Source organism: Perognathus longimembris, chromosome 11, assembly GCF_023159225.1.
Source record: "Perognathus longimembris pacificus isolate PPM17 chromosome 11, ASM2315922v1, whole genome shotgun sequence".
Classification (NCBI taxonomy): domain Eukaryota; kingdom Metazoa; phylum Chordata; class Mammalia; order Rodentia; family Heteromyidae; genus Perognathus; species Perognathus longimembris.
Window position 1 is genome coordinate 5,868,274 of NC_063171.1, and position 18,365 is coordinate 5,886,638.

At 45.5% G+C, this 18,365-nt stretch overlaps 1 protein-coding gene across 1 annotated transcript in view; it reads left to right on the top strand.

Moving 5' to 3' along the window:
* Marchf3 (membrane associated ring-CH-type finger 3) overlaps window positions 1-11,839 on the top strand; it is a 116,009-nt gene extending 104,170 nt beyond the window's left edge. The window contains exons 4-5 of the mRNA XM_048357677.1: window positions 3,431-3,640; window positions 10,856-11,839. Coding sequence (XP_048213634.1) covers window positions 3,431-3,640; window positions 10,856-11,014 — 369 coding nt within the window. The 3' untranslated portion in view covers window positions 11,015-11,839. The remainder of the gene's footprint in view (window positions 1-3,430; window positions 3,641-10,855) is intronic.
* The last annotated feature ends 6,526 nt before the right edge of the window (window positions 11,840-18,365 follow it).

Consider the following 18,365-nt stretch of genomic DNA (forward strand, 5'->3'; position numbering starts at 1 on the left):
TCCCTGGTCTGGCTTCCAACCGTGATCCTGAGACCTCAGCCTCCTGAGTAGCTAGGATAACAGACGTGAGCCACCAGGGCCCAGCTTATGTTTAGATTTTTGTTTTTTGTTTTTTTTTTAGGAATATCTAAACCACCTTCCTAAGTGGTTGTACATCACCAACAGAGCAATAGGGTTCCTTTTTCCCTGCATCCCCGACAGCATTTGTTATTGTTTGAATTCTCAATGCTGGACAATCTTACTGGGGTGAGATGGAATCTTGGTGGTGTTTTGATTTGCATTCCCTTTATGGCCAGGGATGCTGAGCATTTCCTTATGTGCTTATTGGCCATTTTTACTTTTACTCCCAAGAGGAAGTCTCTATTTAGCTCCTTTTTCTATTGGATTGGATTATTAATTTGAGGGGAGGGATTTAGTTTCTTGAGCTTCTTGTCAGGTGTATAACAGGTAAAGATCTTCTTACAGTCTGTTGGCTATCCATTTAGTTTAGAAACTATGATCTTTGTGGGACAGAAACTTTTTAGCTTGATATAATCTCATATGTCAAGTGTCTCTCCTATTTGCTGTGCCTCTGGAGCTCTCTTTAGAAAGTTCCTGCCTGGGCTGGGAATGTGGCTCAGTGGTAGAGTGCTTGCCTAGTATGCATGAAGCCCTGGGTTTGATTCTTCAGGACCACATACACAGAAAAATCTGGAAGTGGCACTGTGTCTCAAGTAGTAGAGTGCAAGCCTTGAGCAAAAGAAGCTCAGGAACAGTGCCCAGTCCCTGAGTTCAAAAAGAAAGGGAGGGAGGGAGGGAGGGAGGGAGGAAGGAAGGGAGGGAGGGAGGGAGGGAGGGAGGGAGGGAGGGAGGGAGGGAGAAGGGAGGAGTGAGGGAGGCAAGGAGAGGGGGAGGGAGGAAGAAAGAAAAGATCCTGCCTGTGCCAATAAGTTCTGCTTTTCCTATTCTGCCTTGTAGTAGTTTCAGGTCTGATGTTGAGGTAGTTGATCCATTCTGAGTTGATATTGACAGGGATCCAATTTATCCAACACCAATCATTGAAGAGGCTGTTTTGGCCCATTAAGGTCTGTATCTTGGAAGCTGGTGCATTAGGGATCCAGGCAAACACCCAAGAAAGCCTCCCACAAAGTCTTCTCTTCACAACTTCAGCATCTGCCACACCTTTTTCATCTGGCTCGCCCTTTCTACCTCTCTTTCTCTCTACACCCTCAAACAGGACACTTTCTTCCCTTCTTTTTTCAGTCATTGTCACTCTTATCACCCCTTGGTGGTCCTCTTCTTCCCACCAATGGATTTCTAAGATATGCTGCCCAAACCACTTCATAGTCTGCAGTGCTCCTGTTTAGCAAACAGCACTTCTGGGCATATGCTCCACTCTTTTTTTTGGCCAGTCCTGGGCCTTGGACTCAGGGCCTGACCACCGTCCCTGGCTTCTTCCCGCTCAAGGCTAGCACTCTGCCACCTGAGCCACAGCACCCCTTCTGGCTGTTTTCCATATATGTGGTGCTGGGGAGTCTAACCGAGAGCTTCATGTGTAGGAGGCAAGCACTCTTGCCACTAGGCCATATTCCCAGCAATGCTCCACTCTTGTTGGTGGGAACAAGACAAAAGCAGAGTCTAGCTGGGTGTCAATGGCTCACACCTATAATCCTAGCTACTCAGGAGGCTGAAACCAGTGGGTCATGGTTCAAAGCCAGTCCAAGCAGGAAACCTGTGAGACTCCTATCTCTACCAAACTACCGAAAAGAGCTGGAAGGGAGCTGTGGCTCAAGTGGCAGAGCACTAGCCTTGAGCAAAAAGAAGTTCAAGGAAAGCTCCCAGTCCCCAGATCAGTGAGTGTGTGTGTGTGTGTGTGTGTGTGTGTGTGTGCACACAGCAGTCTACCAAGGTCACCCCACTATGCCCCATCATTTGTGTTTTACCCCTCTCCTGCATGGAACTTTGCCTCCACAATTACAACTTGGGGCAGTGAGATGGAAAGTCATTTGTGTGGGCTCCTGTTTGAATGCTAATCTAGGAAAAAAATCTACCTAGCCTCCTGGCACTGGTGGGTAAGCATGGGATTACATTGTGGTCCCTCATAGAATACCCTAAAAGGACCATTTCATCAGCTATTCATTGGTTACCTGAGTGGGAGGACAATATCTCTGTCTCCCTTCCTCATTTTTTAACCATAAGTGCTCATCTTTAGTTTTGCAGGAAGCATGGATTTCCCTGGTCCTTTCTGGGGTTGGTTTGTGCAAGATGGTAGCATCACAGCAATGGCACATGCAATCCTAAGTGAAGGGGCTCAGGGTCTTCAAGGCCACCGAAAGGGAATTCCTGAATCTATGAAGTCAGGAGCCTCCCTCTGTGTTGACAGTCCCCAAGACCATCTGCAGGCTTTATGGATCATGAGAAGGACTCACAGAGACTTAGGAGCCCTGTTAGACTGTGGTTATGTTCATGTAGCAAAAGGAAAAGGTGCAGAGCTATGTCTGGTTAGCCTCCCAGTATTCTTTCCCAATGAAATCTCATGGATATAGCAACAATTCATGGAAATATGCACCAAACATTGTCTTGGTATCCAAGTCAGACCAACAGACAGACACATGGATGGTACTGGGGTCTAAACTCAGGGCCTGGCACTTGCTAGGCTCATTTTTAGCCACATGCCCTGTCTTTATTTGAGTTTGTTTTTCAGATAGTGTCCCAGGACCTCGGTTTTCAGGAGCCAGTGTAGAGCCAGTCCTAATGACAGACCTTTGCTGAGAATGTGCCCGATCTGAGCAACCAGACCTGTGGGGCTCAATCTCTGCACACATTCCTAGGGTCACATGACTGTACTTCTCATACCTTAGCTGTTACCTTCTGAGCTAATCAGTTTCACATGACTGCAACAAAATACCTGAGGCAATTAACCTATAAAGAAAAGTTTTATGTGGGCTTATGGTTCTGAATGTTCAAGGCCAAAGTCAGCAGCTCCATTGGACTGATGGCTGTGGCCCATCATGGCAGAACTATGTGTCAGAGCAAGTGGTCACATCTTGAGCTAGGGTCCCAACAACCTCAGCTCAATCCTCTCATCTCCACTTCTTGAAGGTCCACAGTTCCTCCCCAGACATGCAATTGGGGGACCAAGCCTTTAACTAGAGACCTTTGGGGGGCATTGATCCAAATCCTAGCACCTTCAAGAGTGTGCGATCATTATGATTCAGAATAGGAGCCTGGGTACTGGAGTCTTTTCACAAAAAACACGGACCTTGTAAACTGTCATTGTTATTATCATAAGCATTCTTATTCAGGGGCCCAGAACGCTTCCTGATTGGGTCAGAACAGGACAGAAGTGCCTTTCTGCTGATTCTGACATCAGAGACACCCATAGAGCAGCATCTGTCCCACCAGTGTTTAACCTTCTCCTTGTATTTTTTCTTTGTCTCTTTTCTGGCAGTGGCTCAGAAATCCTGGCCCCCAGCACGAGAAGCGGACTCTGTTTGGAGACATGGTGTGCTTCTTATTTATCACCCCTCTGGCCACCATCTCAGGCTGGCTGTGCCTGCGGGGTGCCGTGGACCACCTGCACTTTAGTAGTCGGCTCGAAGCCGTGGGACTGATTGCACTCACTGTCGCACTCTTCACCATTTACCTCTTTTGGACACTAGTAAGTATGGCCTGAGGCCCAGATTTAGGCCAGCAGTGGTGGGTGGCCTCACGGTGGCATGGCCTTCCCTCTTACTCCTAGCCCTCACTCCTGCCTACTGGAAATAGATGTTCAGATGCTGGTGTGGAAGTATGAAAGTGGTGTGTCTGTCTGTCTGTCTGTCTGAACTGTTAGGAAAAACAGATCAAATTAAAAAGAACCACAATCAAAGACACACATCTTCAACATTTGTCACTGCTAGACTAGAACTCATCTGTTCTAGGTCATAAAGATCTCTTGCACGTGTTCATCACTTTTGCTGGGATTATAGAATATTATGAATGATACACTGGTTTCTGCTGCCACTGGCTGCAAGTGTCAGGAACCCTTCCAGCTGGTGGGCTTTGTCTTCCATCTGACACAGTAGACGTAGGGCTGCACTTTCCCTGATGATTATTCTGTGTTAGAATATTGAGTGTGTTAAAAGCACTAATTTATCCAACAGAGAAGCTTCCACCAGAGAAAAGACATTTTCCAATAAGTGTTGCCTCTATATCAGGAAGAAATTTTCAACATTTCTTTCTCTTTTCTTTTTCATTCTTTTAGCTTCATACAACAAAATGATTGTTGTGGCACCAGTGACAGCACCCACAAAGTGCAAATCATTGCTCTGGCTTTATGCTTCCCTGAGGGAGCTGTAGGGAAAGGCATCACTGTCTTCTAGTATACATTCAGAAGCAGGGCCCTTGGCTTCCTGGCAGTACTCTTCTACCACACTCATTTCTACTCTGAGCATGTTCTGTTGTTAAGCAGTAGGTATTTCCTGTCTAAAGTGTCTCCATTCCCATCCCCATAGCACAAGTGTCAGCATGCTCCCTCCCCTCCCTATTCACTTTCCCACAACTTATCATGTGACTGTGCCATCCCTGTCCTTTCCCTCCTAAGAGGGTGTTCAGATAGTAAAGGAGGAACATTTCAGTCTCAGAAACAGGATCCTGACTTGAGCTTTAGAAAACTGACTGTGTTCTAATGCTAGAGCATTGCCAAATGTTGTTAGTTTAAACATTCTTTTCCCAGACAAACAAAACAGTCATTGCTTCCTTTAAAGATGTCCACACTTCCAAAGTATGTCCTGTTCCATTGTTAAACAAGCAACGACACTGCTCTAGAAGTTTCTCTTGTGATGAGAAGGGTTAGAATTAAGAAATTAAATATTCGGAAGTGGCTCAAGTGGTAGAGCACTAGCCTTGAGCTAAGGAGCTCAGGGACAGTGCCCAGGCCCAGAGTTCAAAAGCCCCACTACCAACACAACAAAAAATATGTTCTATGTAGGCACTGGTGAATCACCTGTAATCCTAGCTGCTTGGGACACTGAGACCTATGTTGAAGTTCAAAGCCAGCCTAGGCAGAAAACTCCACAAGATTCCATCTCCAATTAATCAGCAAAATGCTACGCTGGAGGCATGACTCAAATGTACAAGACCAGCTGTGAGCAAAAAAAAGCTACGAAAGAACTTGAGGACCTGGGTGCAAACTCTGGTACAGGCAGAGAGAGAGAGAGAGAGAGACAGACAGACAGACAGAGACAGACAGACAGAGAGAGAGAGAGAGAGAGAGAAAGAGAGAGAGAGAGAGAGCCTAACTACATGTTGTCTGCACCCCTTGGAAAGTCATTTGACTTTCTGACCTCAGTATCTTTATCCATGAAGTGGTGATGGCAGTCATAGCCCATTCCCCCCAGTATGGTGAGACTGTGAAGAAAGAACACCCAGAAAAGTACTTGGCAACTCATCATTAATCATCAATTTGTACCATATATAGACATTTTCTAGTCTGTGATTTTTCCTTCCAAGAGTCCTTATGATGAAGGATAGTTTGAGATGAAACCCACAACTGGGCTTTCAGACTCAATTTAAGATCTTCATGCAAACCTGTTTAGCAAAGTATACACTTACCTAACAAGAAAGAACTGGGAGTGGTGGTAAGGAGGAAAAGAAATAGAAAAACCACTTTTAGAGAAATGGATTCCCCTATTGCATGTCATCTCAGGTGAAAGGTTTGGGTGAGAAGCAAACCAGACATGGCTATAATACTAGTATGGTTCATCCTGCCATGCCTGCAAGGCCGATGGAAGCACTTAGAATCCAAAGGCAACATGTGTAACCCAAGCTCTAGCATACTAATAGTCATACCTTTCTCTCCTTCTTTCTCTTCCTTCCTTCCTTCCTTCCTTCCTTCCTTCCTTCCTTCCTTCCTTCCTTCCTTCTTTCCTTCCTTCCTTCCTCCCTTCCTTTCTGTATGTATGTATGTATGTATGTATGTATGTATTTCTGTCATTCTTTCTTTGTTCCAGTTCTGAGGCTTGAACTCAAATCTTTGTGCTCTTGGTTGGCTTTTCTGCTCAAGGCTGGGACTCTTCCACTTGAGCCATAGTTCTACTTCTAGATTTGGGTGATTAATTGGAGATAAGAGCATCCAGCATTTATCTATGTGTCTGGGCTTGCTTCCATCTGTGATCCTTAGATCTCTGCCTCCTGATTAGCTAGGATTACAGTCATGAGCTACCAACATTGGCTACAATGTTCAATAGGACATTTAATCTCTCCTCAGTCCTCCTCTTGTACTTGGAGAAAATCATTGATAACCCCAGATCAATGGTTACTGAGAAGATTTGGCAGATAACATCTGAGAATATACATCCCAGAACTTGCACAGCATGGGCCTAGACTTGTCTCTGTGGCTTCCTAACTCCTTCTCCAGCCTCACCCGGTTCCCCAACACTCACAAAATGCAAAGTAGCAGTGGGGAAAGAAAGACATTTCTCCCCTCTGACTGATGTGAGAAACGTGCTGTGGTGTCCGCTCAGGAACAGGTTATTGAATACAGAAAATAATTCCTTCTCAATAAATGCTGCACTGAGCAGCCATGGCGTAAGTCAGAACTGACAGCACTTGGAAACTGCCCTACGGCAGGAACCCATGGTAAACAAGCTGTCAAGCTTAAGGAAAATTTGCTGTGAAAATGTCTCAGATAAACAAACACTGTTTCCCTCCCAGCCCTGCTCCTCAGAGGATGCTCCTGGAAGGGCCTCAAAGCCAAGCACTCACACTGTGGCCTCAGTGCCTTTGAGCCTTCTCCCAGCTCACATGGACACCAGGGCCCATCTTGAACAAACTTGGGGGCCCTGCCCTTCCCCCAGACTGCTGTGTTCTGACGGACACCTGGCATCTGGGAAGCTAGGCTGCCACCCACAGGAGAGGGTACAGAAAACATTCCTATTCTCATCTGGGGCAGACAGAGATCTGGGAGCTGATGGGCATCCTCTGAAGGCATGGAGTGGATGTGGTGCTGGCCCCAGTGTCAGCATCCTGCAGCCAGTGCCCACATGGAACTTGTAAATGAATGACTCTGATCCTCAAAGATGACACCTGGGCACATGGATTGATCATTTCAATTCTGGTTGTAGCCAGGTGCCTCTGGCTCACCCCTGTAATCCTACCTATTCAGAAGGCTGAGATCTGAAAATTGCAGTTCAAAGCCAGCTTAGGCAGGAAAGCCCGTGAAACTCTTATCTTCTATTAACCACTCAAAACTCCAGAAGTGACTGGGCACCAGTAGCTCGCAACTGTAATCCTAGCTACCAGAAGATTGAGATCTGAGGATCATGGTTCAAAGCCAGACCAGGAAAAAAAGTCTGTTAGAATCTTATATCCAGTTAATCAGAAACAGAAAAAGTCAGAAGTGGTATTGTGGCTCCAGTGGTAGAGCACTAGCCTTGAACAAAAGGAGCTCAGGGACAGTGCCTAGGCCCAGAGTTCAAGCCCCAGGACCAGCAAAAAAATAAAAACAAAAACCAGAAGTGGTGCAGTGGCTCAAATAATAGAGCACTAGTCTTGAGCAAAAAAAGAAAGAAAGGAAAGAAATAGCTCAGTGACAGTGCCTGGGCCTGGCATGCACACATAAAACAAGATTCTTATTGTAAATTGAGTGTTGGTGGCTCATACCTATAATGCTAGCTACTGAAAAGACTGAGCTCTGAACTCAGTTCAAAACTAACTTGAGCAGAAAAGTCTACAAAAGTCTTAACTCCAATTAACCAATAAAAATTCATAAGTGGAATCTGGCTCAAGTGGTAGAATGCCAGGCTTGAGTGAAAAAGCTAAGCAAGAGCATGAGAACCCTAGGTTCAAGCTCCAGTACTGGCACTAATAATAATAATAGTACTAGTAATAATGTTTATTGTAAAGGAGGAGGCTGCAATAGAATGCTGTCCCTACCAGACTGGAGGTTGGACAGAATTTCTCCACAGCCACTTTCTTCTTCACAGCCCCTTTCTCCTCTGCGCTGTATGGAAGATGAGTGAGCTGAGCTCATGGCAGGAAGGCAAACCCAAGTCCAGACTGCATCTCTGAGCACCATGGCTGCCAGAGAAAAAGCTGTCTGCCAAAACTCACAGCAAAACTTGATTCACTACAGCCTGGTCACCTCCCTGATCGGGAGAGGTGGGCACTAACATTTTCTCCCTCTTCTTCCCTTCCCCCCCCCCCCACACCCCCGTTCATGTGATCACAACCCATTGTTTCATACATAGATGGGATTATAGACACATACCACCATGCCTGGCTTCTGGAGGGCAGGGAGAGCTCATCAGTTTTTTCCTAGACTGGCCTTGGAAAAATTATCCTCCCAATCTCCACCTTCCAAGTAGCTGGGGTTGCAGACTGAGCTACAGTTGGGAGCTAGTTCTTTTTTTATTATTATTATTAATGGCCAGATATATGTTCTCCCTGCTCTCTCCTTTATTAAAGCCTCAAAACTTAAGAACAATCTAAGGAGGCTCCTAAACATTATTGTTATGGTGTGTTTTGGGTTTATGTTGTCTTTTCTGCATTGTCTCTTTATGTCTCTAAATTAACCTCCCTTTTTCAAAGATAAGAAATTGCTGGGAGGGGTTGTCTTGGAATATTTAGAGCCTGGCAGGCATTAGCCTGGGGCTGCTTCAGACTTGTGCTCTCTGCCAGTGGCTCAACTTCCTTTATTTTCCCTGTGAAGGAGTCATCTTCATAAGATGCTTTCTTCTAATGCCTGCAGACAGTAGTGGTTAACAGCAATTAAAATGACTTAGTAGGGTATCATCTACTTGTCTGCACAAGTGGGTTGCTTTCTTTCCTCTATTTTTCCTTTTTAAGTTTTAATTTCCTGGCCAAGGAACAGGGAGACCTGCTAAGTCCTTGACATCGGTGTTTCAGAAAGCAGCGCTTCTTCAGTCTGCTCATTGGAAGCACCTGGGGATCTTGTTATGAAAGTTCTCTGACTCCTAAGGTCTGGGTGGGATGCAACATTTTTGATTCTAACAACTCCGGGAGCCTCTCATAAAGCCAGTCAGTGACCACGCTGAGAGCTAGGCAGTCTCTTTATCCCTCTCCTAGCATACACAGCCCCATTTTCCTATTTATCAGGAGTGTCACAGAACTATCTTCTTTTTCTTCTTCCTTTCCATATTTAACATATAAAAGATAGCAGGAGGGACACACTGAGAGCTAGGTCCTGTGCTAAGTTCTTCATGTGCATTTCCTGGATGGTCGCTCTTTATCTTTTACCCTCCCAAGTAGGTGGCCACAAGGTGGAGGGTGAGAAGGGCTCAAGCCCAGAGCTCCTGGCACTGGAGCCTGTAGGCAGCTAGCTGCCTTTGTGTACCTCCGCTTCTTCTGAATTACCGAAGCTCAGTATGCACAGCTCTCCAGCATTGTGGAGAAGGAGCTCTTGATTTACAGTCCAGCTTTCCTATAGCACTGCCAGACTCAACTTCGTACATGGCTAGTTCTTCATTAGTACTCGCCTGCGTTTCACTCTTCTCAACCATTGGCGCTGAGCCACAGGCCTTCCACATACCCCCTGCCCCCCTTCACCCAGAGCACCACGCAGCCATGGGACAGAATAGATAGGAGAGAATTAAGCTTTGAAAACAACCGGATCCATTTTGGCATATTCGGGGCCTGTCAGAGACAGCACATCTGTGTGGGGTTTAAAAGCTTCCATTTTCACCCAAATGTCTCTGGCACCTGGCCTGTGGCATCTGTTCCCTCGCCTCAGAAATTGGAGTGAGTGGCCCTGAATTTTATCATCCTGCCAAGGAGGCTAATAATCCCTTTCTGATTAAGGCCTGACTGGACTCTCCTTTACTTCCAGAAACACTAAGTTCAAAACACAGGGTCAGCCTACTTCCTGACTCCCATGATCCCTTCCTGGAGTCTAGACAGCCCACCTGCCCCTAGGCAGTTAAGCAGCCTAGCACTGACAAAGGTATCCAGATGCACTCCAATTAGAAACACTCACACATATTTCTTTTTTTGAGGACGGGTGTGTTGGTGCTGGGGTTCAAATCCAGAGCCTTACAATTGCTCAGCTGGTGTTCTATCACTGAAACCATGGCTCCAGCCCAGCTTTTTACTGGTTATTTTGGAGATGGAGTCTAGTAGACTTCTAGCATCCTAAGTAGCTAGGATTACAAATGTGAGCCACAGACCCCAGCCCTATCCCTATTCTTTAAAATTCATCTTCAAAATTGTACACTTAATTTTCTAGACAAGCCATCAATTTATATCAGCTTTCTCCAAAACACACAGTCTCAAATGTCTCATTCTAGGTATTCCCATAAAAACAAGTCTTTTGGGGCAGAGTTATGGAACAATTTATTCACTGCATAGACTGTAATTATGTAAGAAAGGCTTAAGTCTAAAGCAGTGTTGCAATAAGAAAATATAAGGTTTGGAGGGAGGAAATGAGCACTCTTGGGGCTGTGAACTCAGGGCCTCAAGCTCTGTTTTGTTGCTCATGGCTGGTGCTCTACCACTTGAACCACGCCTCATCTAAACACTTTTGCTGGTTAATTAGACAAGGACTGCCACTGGGTCTGCCTTGCTGTCTCCAGCTATGCCTCTTCACAACCAATTTCATATCACCAGCCCCAAATTAAATCTTAGCTCAGAAAGAACCTTACATTCCTGTTTATATCCTGATAATGCCCAGTATGTGGAGGAGCAAAGGAAGCCACCGGGCTAGCCCGCCATGTTCCCCCCGGGCTGCCCTTGGCTGGTGCTGGAGCAGCTTGCTGGCATTGGGGCCATGTTGCTGCCAGCTCTCAGAAGCTGCTCAGTGATGCACTTATTTCTTGGGTTGGTTAAACATTTACCGACCTTCTAACTATATACCTTCTCTTACCTTTCCCTCCCCCAGGTGTCATTTAGGTACCACTGTCGACTATATAATGAATGGCGTCGGACCAATCAGAGGGTGATTCTCCTCATTCCAAAGTCTGTCAACATACCCTCCAACCAGCAGTCCTTGCTGGGCCTCCACTCAGTCAAGAGGAACTCAAAGGAGACCATTGTTTGACACTCTGTGTGACTGCTTGGTTGGTTCATTGTTTGGAGATTGGAAGGGCCTGCACTGGGGCGGTGCACTGAGCCACCCCTGGCCCATCCTTAACCTAAGGGTCTAAGAACACCAGAGCCATGGGAACACATTGCCCAAGCAACACCTCATCTGCCCGAAGAAAGTAAAGGCTTTTGACTTCAAATCATGGATGCTGCACTGGTATGATACTTGCTAAGCTGCCAAACATGTTTATTTAGCAGATACTGTATGGAATTTTCCAAACACCTCTTTAACCTATGAGGAAGGTTGTCTCACTCAGAAGATGCAATTAAATTCTTCCTTTTTTTATTACTATTTCAAATATATATAAATATATATTAAACTTAGATGGTAATCAAAATCAAAAAACCAATGTAAAAACTGGTTTCTTGGTTTGGATGGGTTTTATTCGGGTGAGTTTTCTGTTTCCCAGTTTCTACAGTGGGTTCTTTTGGGGCTATTTGATAGCCTGAGTGGTCTTTTTCATGTCTCTTACTCAAGGAGAGATCAAAATGACTGTGGAGCAAGTCATAGGGAAGGATGCTTTGTACTAAACTTCATTCAAGTATTCAGTTTTTAAAGGGAAAGGGTGTTTCACTTTCCATGCACCTGTGAGCTGTTTATTTAAATATCATTAAAGAAGGAAAAACAATATGTTGAGAAGCAAGCTCCTTGTAATTTGTTTGGTACTGACAGCTGAGAGAAGCTATTTTCTAATAATAAATATCCAGTGTGTGAAAGACAAACATTGCTGATTGCAATATTCTTTCTTTTCTTAATCGCAAACCTTGTGAAGCTTCCCAATGTAGGGTTGTGTTTTGGTTTTTTTTTGGCCAGTCCTGGGCCTTGGACTCAGGGCCTGAGCACTGTCCCTGGCTTCCTTTTGCTCAAGGCTAGCACTCTGCCACTTGAGCCACAGCGCCACTTCTGGCCATTTTCTGTATATGTGGTGCTGGGGAATCGAACCCAGGGCCTCATGTACACGAGGCAAGCTCTCTTGCCACTAGGCCATATCCCCAGTCCCCAATGTAGGTTTTAGAAAGGGAAAAAAGGCTGGTGTTCACCCGCATCTCTTCCATACTTGTCTTTTAATTCTGCACTCCTGATGAACTGGAGAATCATTAGATTTTTCTAGGAACCCTAGACTGGTTTTGCATATCAATTAGCATCTCCATTGCTTTATTAAATTTCTGGCTTCACAAGTGGGTGTAGCAAAAAAAAAAAAAAAAAAAAAAAAACCTTATGTCTGTAAACATAGCTACTCAGGAGGCTGAGATCTAATGATCAAGCTTTGATGCCAGCCCACGCAGAGAAGTCATGAAATTCCATATCCAATTAGCCAGCAAAATGTCACACTGGAGATGTGGCACAAGTGGTAGAGTCCCAGCCTTGAGTAAAAAGAGACAAGCATGAGCTAAGGTTCTGAGTTCAAACTCCAGTACCAACACAAAACAGGACAGTAGAAAACCCTGTTCTAACTGCTGCATTTAGCCTCAGCCCCCTTTGTTGGATTTCTCCACAGTGCCTTTTTCTGACCTTCAGCCAAGTCTGTTGGGGCCAGCATAGACTTTCGGAAGGGCTTGGTGCCTCCTTGTAACCGTGGCTCTGAAGCCAGGCAGTGACCGCCAGCTTGCTCCCCAAGGTCCCCGCACGTTGGAGATGGGACAGGGACTGCTAGCTTGCTCCCCGCTGTTCCCCCACAGTGGAGACAGGCAGGGGCTGCCAGCTTGCTCCCCGAGGTCCCCTCACAGTGGAGACAGGGCAGGCCCAGCTCTAGCAGCTGCAAATCCAGATTTATGGAACATGACCCGCATTTGGACCATCCTGCTGCTTCTACCTTAGGCTCCCCACGTGGAGAGCAAGAAAAGGGCAGAGGCTCTGTCAGCTCCAGGAGGGCAAAGCATCTTGTTTGCAGATGCATGGAGCAGATGCAGGTGCCCCAGCATGGGCCCGGCCCTCCATTCACAGCGTGGCCACACAGCTGCAACTGCTGCTCAATTCCCATGGGCTCTATGGCTTGTGCTCCTAAGTTTCCTCCACCACTCTTTCCTCAGACACTCCAATTCCAGGAACAGGCATCTGCTCACCCCCACCAACCACCGCATTGTCCCTCTTGGACTGTCATTAGCCACACTACCATCAACATTTCTTAATTGACCTTCTTAAAATGCTGGACACTACATCTCCGGAGCCAAGAGTCCAGCTTGCTAGATATTCTTGATATGAATTGATATTCTTGATAAATGGCTCCACCCAGCCTAGGCCCCTAAGCTGTCAGGTGACACCTCTTAACTGAATGCCAGGACCATCATGAGGACTTTGCAGCCTCTTCCACAAATTCAAGAAACACCATTCTCAGCATCCATCTTCACTGAATTTGGTTGCAGACAATTCCTCCTACATTGGTCATGAGCTGAGATACAATGACACCATCAAAAGTGGTTGCAAGGCCAGGAGAGGTGGCTCTTGCCTGTTTTAGCTACTCTGGCGATTGAGAACAGGAGGATCACAGTTCGAAGCCCGTCTCAACCAATAAAATAGCTAAGAGTGGTGGTGTACTCTTGTCATTCCCAACTGTACAGTTACTTAAATAAGAGGACTGTGGTCCTAGCTTGCCAGGGCATAGATGAGAATTATTTGGAAAAGGACAAAGACATGGCTGAAGTGCTAAAACACCTGCCTGGCAAGCAGAAGGCTCTGAGTTTAAGCCCAAATACCACCATCTATGTGCACAGGCACACGCACATGCATACACACACACACACACACACACACACACACACACACACACACACACATACACAGCAAGTCCCAAGCAGCTCTCTGGGGCTCCTGGACTGGGAGGTGTAGCTCATTAGTATTATGTGTGTGTCAGGCCTCTTTCCTTTAGATTTGTACCTCACACTGGTTGAGTGGGTGACAAGGACACCCCTCCCTCAGCAGCCACAAATAGCAATGAAGCTGCCAGCCCTTGAAAGGCTTGAGTGTCCATTAGCACTGGGTCTACCTGAGATCTTTGAAACACCTGCATGTAACACCATCCTCTCTAGGTCCAAGGTTATCCCAAAATTGGACAGTCTATGGAACTAACATAAGCACAAGGGTATCCAGACAGAAGAGCACTGGGACAGTTGAAGGCTGACCCTAGGCTCTGCACCTGCCTCCATACTTGGAATTGTGAAAGAGGTGTATCCATAGTGCGGGAGGGAATACCAAGGGGTGGGGGAAGGGAGGGGAGGAGGGATTCCTAGTTGGCACAGAGATACAGTCACATGGGTTACCAGCAGCCTTGCCAACCTATGCTCTTTCTGTTTGAAAGATCATGAAAAAGAAAGCTGACTGTAGCAGTGCAAGCTCGTAATAGCCACTCAGGAGGCAGAGATGTGAAGGTAGAGGTTCAGCAGCCAGACCAGACAGGCAAATCCAACTAACCATCTCCAATTAAGCAACAAAAATGCAAGAAGCACAGGTGTGGCTTAAGGGGTAGAGTGCCAGCCTTGAGCAGAAAAGCTAAACAAGAGCATGAGGAGGTCCTGAGTTTGAGCTCTGTACTGGCACCAAATAAAATAAAGCACTGATATAATGGTACACACCTATGATCTCAGCTATTCAGGGAGTAGAAGTAGGAGGATTGAGATCTGAGGCCAGGTGAGCAAAAGCACCAGATTCTATCCGAGAAGCTAAAAAAGCAAAAGAACAGAAGTCTGGCTCAAGTGGTGGAGCAGGCCCACCACGGGAACAGGAAAGGAGCCTGTGGCCCTGACTTCTTCCATGGATGTTCTAACAAGGTTCCTGTTCCTCTACAATCTCTGCTGTTACTGGAGCCCATTTTTCTTCAGAATGTGTTCAGCAATGAGTAATCAGACATACAAGGTGAAGTGCCAAGCCGTTGACCCCCCAAAGACCACCAAGGAGCCGATTCTGATGCAAGAACACGAGAGTCGTTTATTGCAGCTCGAGCTGGAATCACAACCCTTCGAGATGCAGCAGGTCCGAGATTGTGAACCCCGACCTTCTGTTCAGCAGTTATTGACAATAGGGTAGGGAGAGGAACAATCATAGCAGTGGCTTTGCGATTGGGTGGTGGTTCGAGGGCTTACACTTGACTGGTCAGCAGTTCACCGGTTAGCACAGGATAGGCCAGTATTTCGGGGGCAAGCTCTGTTTCTGACTCATTGGCTAGGGGTGTGCTTATTTCCCATAAGGGCAGGGACTTTCTAGCTTAGCGGTTGCAGGATAGGGTAAATCATACATAGCAAGTAAATCATAGGTTCCGGGAGACCGAGCTATGTCAGGTCACCAGGACATCCGGGCAGGATGTGGGTTTCGTTCTGATTGGTTGTTCCAAACCCCTTTCACAGTTTCCAGGAGCCCAACACTCAGGCCTAGCTCTCCTTGTTTCCCAGTCACATTGGGAGGGAGCGGCTCCCTCCGAGTGGCTCCTATGGCCTCATAAAAAGGTGGTCTTAAGTTATATGCAAGCCCCTGTCTCTTGGGATTCAGGAACTCCCATTACCTGGGGAAGGGGCTTCCCTCCCTGTAGGGATCCAGGCACGCCCATCAAGAATTGGCATGCTGATTCAGGGGGTGTGCGGCACTACTGTTTACAGGGAGAGGGAATCTTCCCGGGCCTCTGAGCAGGTGGGTTGGGGAGATAGTGGAGATGGAGTCAGCTTCTGCCCTCTTTCGCTGGCCATATCTGACCTCCATATTACACCGGCTGCTCAGGTTCTTCGGAAAAAAATCCATCAATGAGGCATTTGTCAGTCATGGAAATCATGTATCTAGGCATTTTTGGAGGCTCCATTTCTATGTATAAAGGCAACAGGAGGGGGTGATTTGGAAGTCCTGTTTTGTTTGAAGACACCTTTTTTGGAACACATATTTCACCTGCTGAGGTCATAGTTTCCCCATCAAGGAAATAAATAGGCCCAAGCAGAGATTTTTTTTTTTTTTTTTTTTGCCAGTCCTGGGACTTGAACTCACGGCCTAAGAAGCATTGTCCCTGGCTTCTTTTTGCTCAAGGCTAGCACTCTGCCACTTGAGCCGCAGTGCCACTTCTGGCCATTTTCTATATATGTGGTGCTGAGGAATCAAACCCAGGGCTTCATGTATGCTAGGCAAGCATTCTACCTCTAAGCCACATTCCTAGCCCTTATTTATTTTAAAACAACAAAAACCTCGTTTCCATTTTCTGGAGTGCATTTTAATAAATATTTTATATGATTAGACACACATAGGCATTGCACCTTTATGTTCCTCTCCTAAAAGTATCCCTCTTTGGTCCTACTATGTGTGAATGCCTAGGGTCTTGTATAAACATCATGTCCTGCTGTATTTTAGATCTAGCTTCCACATGAGAGAAAATATGCACTATTTGTCTCTCTGAGCTTAACTTATCTCACTTGTTATAATTTGTTCAAGGTCCATTCATTTCCCCCTAGCAGAGATTTTTATTTATGGATATCAGATACAAAGAACCCATAATGATCATACAGTGATCGCAGCATATCACCATTTACTTAGCTGGGAGTGTGTGTGTGTGTGTGTGTGTGTGTGTGTGTGTATGTGTGTGTTTTGGGATTTGAACTCAGGATGGGCATCATCCCTTAGTTTTGCCCTCAAGACTGGTGTTCTACCACTTGATCCATTGTTCTACCTCTTTTTGGTGGCTAACTAGAGATAAGAGATACTTTATCCTGCTTGAGCTGGCTTCAACCCTCAGTTCTCAGCTCTCAGTCTCCTGAATAATTAGAATTACACCAGGAGCCACTGGTGCCAGCTTTAGAACTTCATCTTTTTACCATTCTTTATCTTCTATTTCATTTATTTTGGCCCTATCTTTATTATTTCCTCTCTTTTCTGCTACAGTGCTTTTGTTTTTCACCAGTACCAGCGTTTGAACTATGCTCCTTGAATTCACTGTACACCACTTAAGCCATGATTCCAGCCTTTTTCCCCCCTCCCTTCTGGTTAATTGGAGACAGCCTCGGTGAATTTTTGCCCAGGCTGGCTTCAAGCCAGAGCCTCTGGATCTCAACCTACTGAGGAGCTAGGATTACAGGCACATGCTAGAGGCACCGAGCTTGTTGCCTTCACTCTCACTTATTTTGGTCTTCTTTTTTTTTTAATTTTAGAACCATTGTTTACAGCTATATAGAGTCTTTTTCTAAGTACTATTTTATCTACCACGTTTTAAAAAATACTGTTTAAATTTAAGTCTAAGTATTTTGAAATTTCTCATTTCCTTCTTTAACCCAAGAACCCTAATATAGTAAGCTTTTAGTTTTCATCAAATGTGCTGTCCATGGGGTTAGAAAGCATTATTCTTTTGGTGTTTCCGTTATTACATACTACATTGTAGTCAAAGAACTATGATCTTTATGATAGTATTTAAAATTATGACATTTTGTGACTTGATATGTGATTGGTTGTTACAATTATACCTGCATCTATGCTACATATCTATGCAAAGTGTATGACTAGATAAAGCTACAGTTCACTATGTAGTTCACACCTTCCTACCTTGCTTTTTCATGTTTGATCTATCAGTTTCTTGGAGGGAAATTTAAATTCTTCTGATTATGGTTGCTTATTTCTGATTATAGTTGTTTATTTCTCCTTTTTGTCCTTTGAGTAACTGCTTTACACATTTGGGGCTATATTGAGAGGTTTATCATTATGTCTTAATATATTGTTCCTCCTGCCAAAATATAATATAGTATTCATTTGGTCATTTTTTTAGGCTTATTTATTTTTCTTTGTTTTTTTTTTTGTTTGTTTGTTTTTTGCCAGTCCTGCGGCTTGAACTCAGGGCCTGAGCACTGTCCCTGGGCTTCTTTTTGTTCACGGCTAGCATTCTACCCTTTGAGCCACAGCGCCACTTCTGGCTTTTTCTATATATGTGGTGCTAAGGAATTGAATCCAGGGGCTTCGTGTATATGAGGCAAGCACTCTACCACCAGGCCATATTCCCAGCCCCGTTTTATTTTTTTTCTTTTCATATTGGTTCTTTTCAAGATAGGGTATTGTTTTATGTCTTAACTGGCCTTAGCTGTGATTAGATAATCTGATTCCCTGTATCCCTGGAGAAGACAGGCTCATGCTATTGTGCCCAGCCATGATGGAGTGAGATGGAGCCTGGAAAACGTTTATGTGCAGGCTGGCCTAGAATCTGATCCCCTCATCTCTGCATCCCAAGTACTAGGATGATGGTGTTGAGCTCTCATCTCCAACTCCCCTGCCATGCTTCCTGACCGGGCCATCACACTTCATGAAACAAAACTGCCAGCCCAGTGGCTAGGCAGGGGGGATGAGGACGTATTCCATG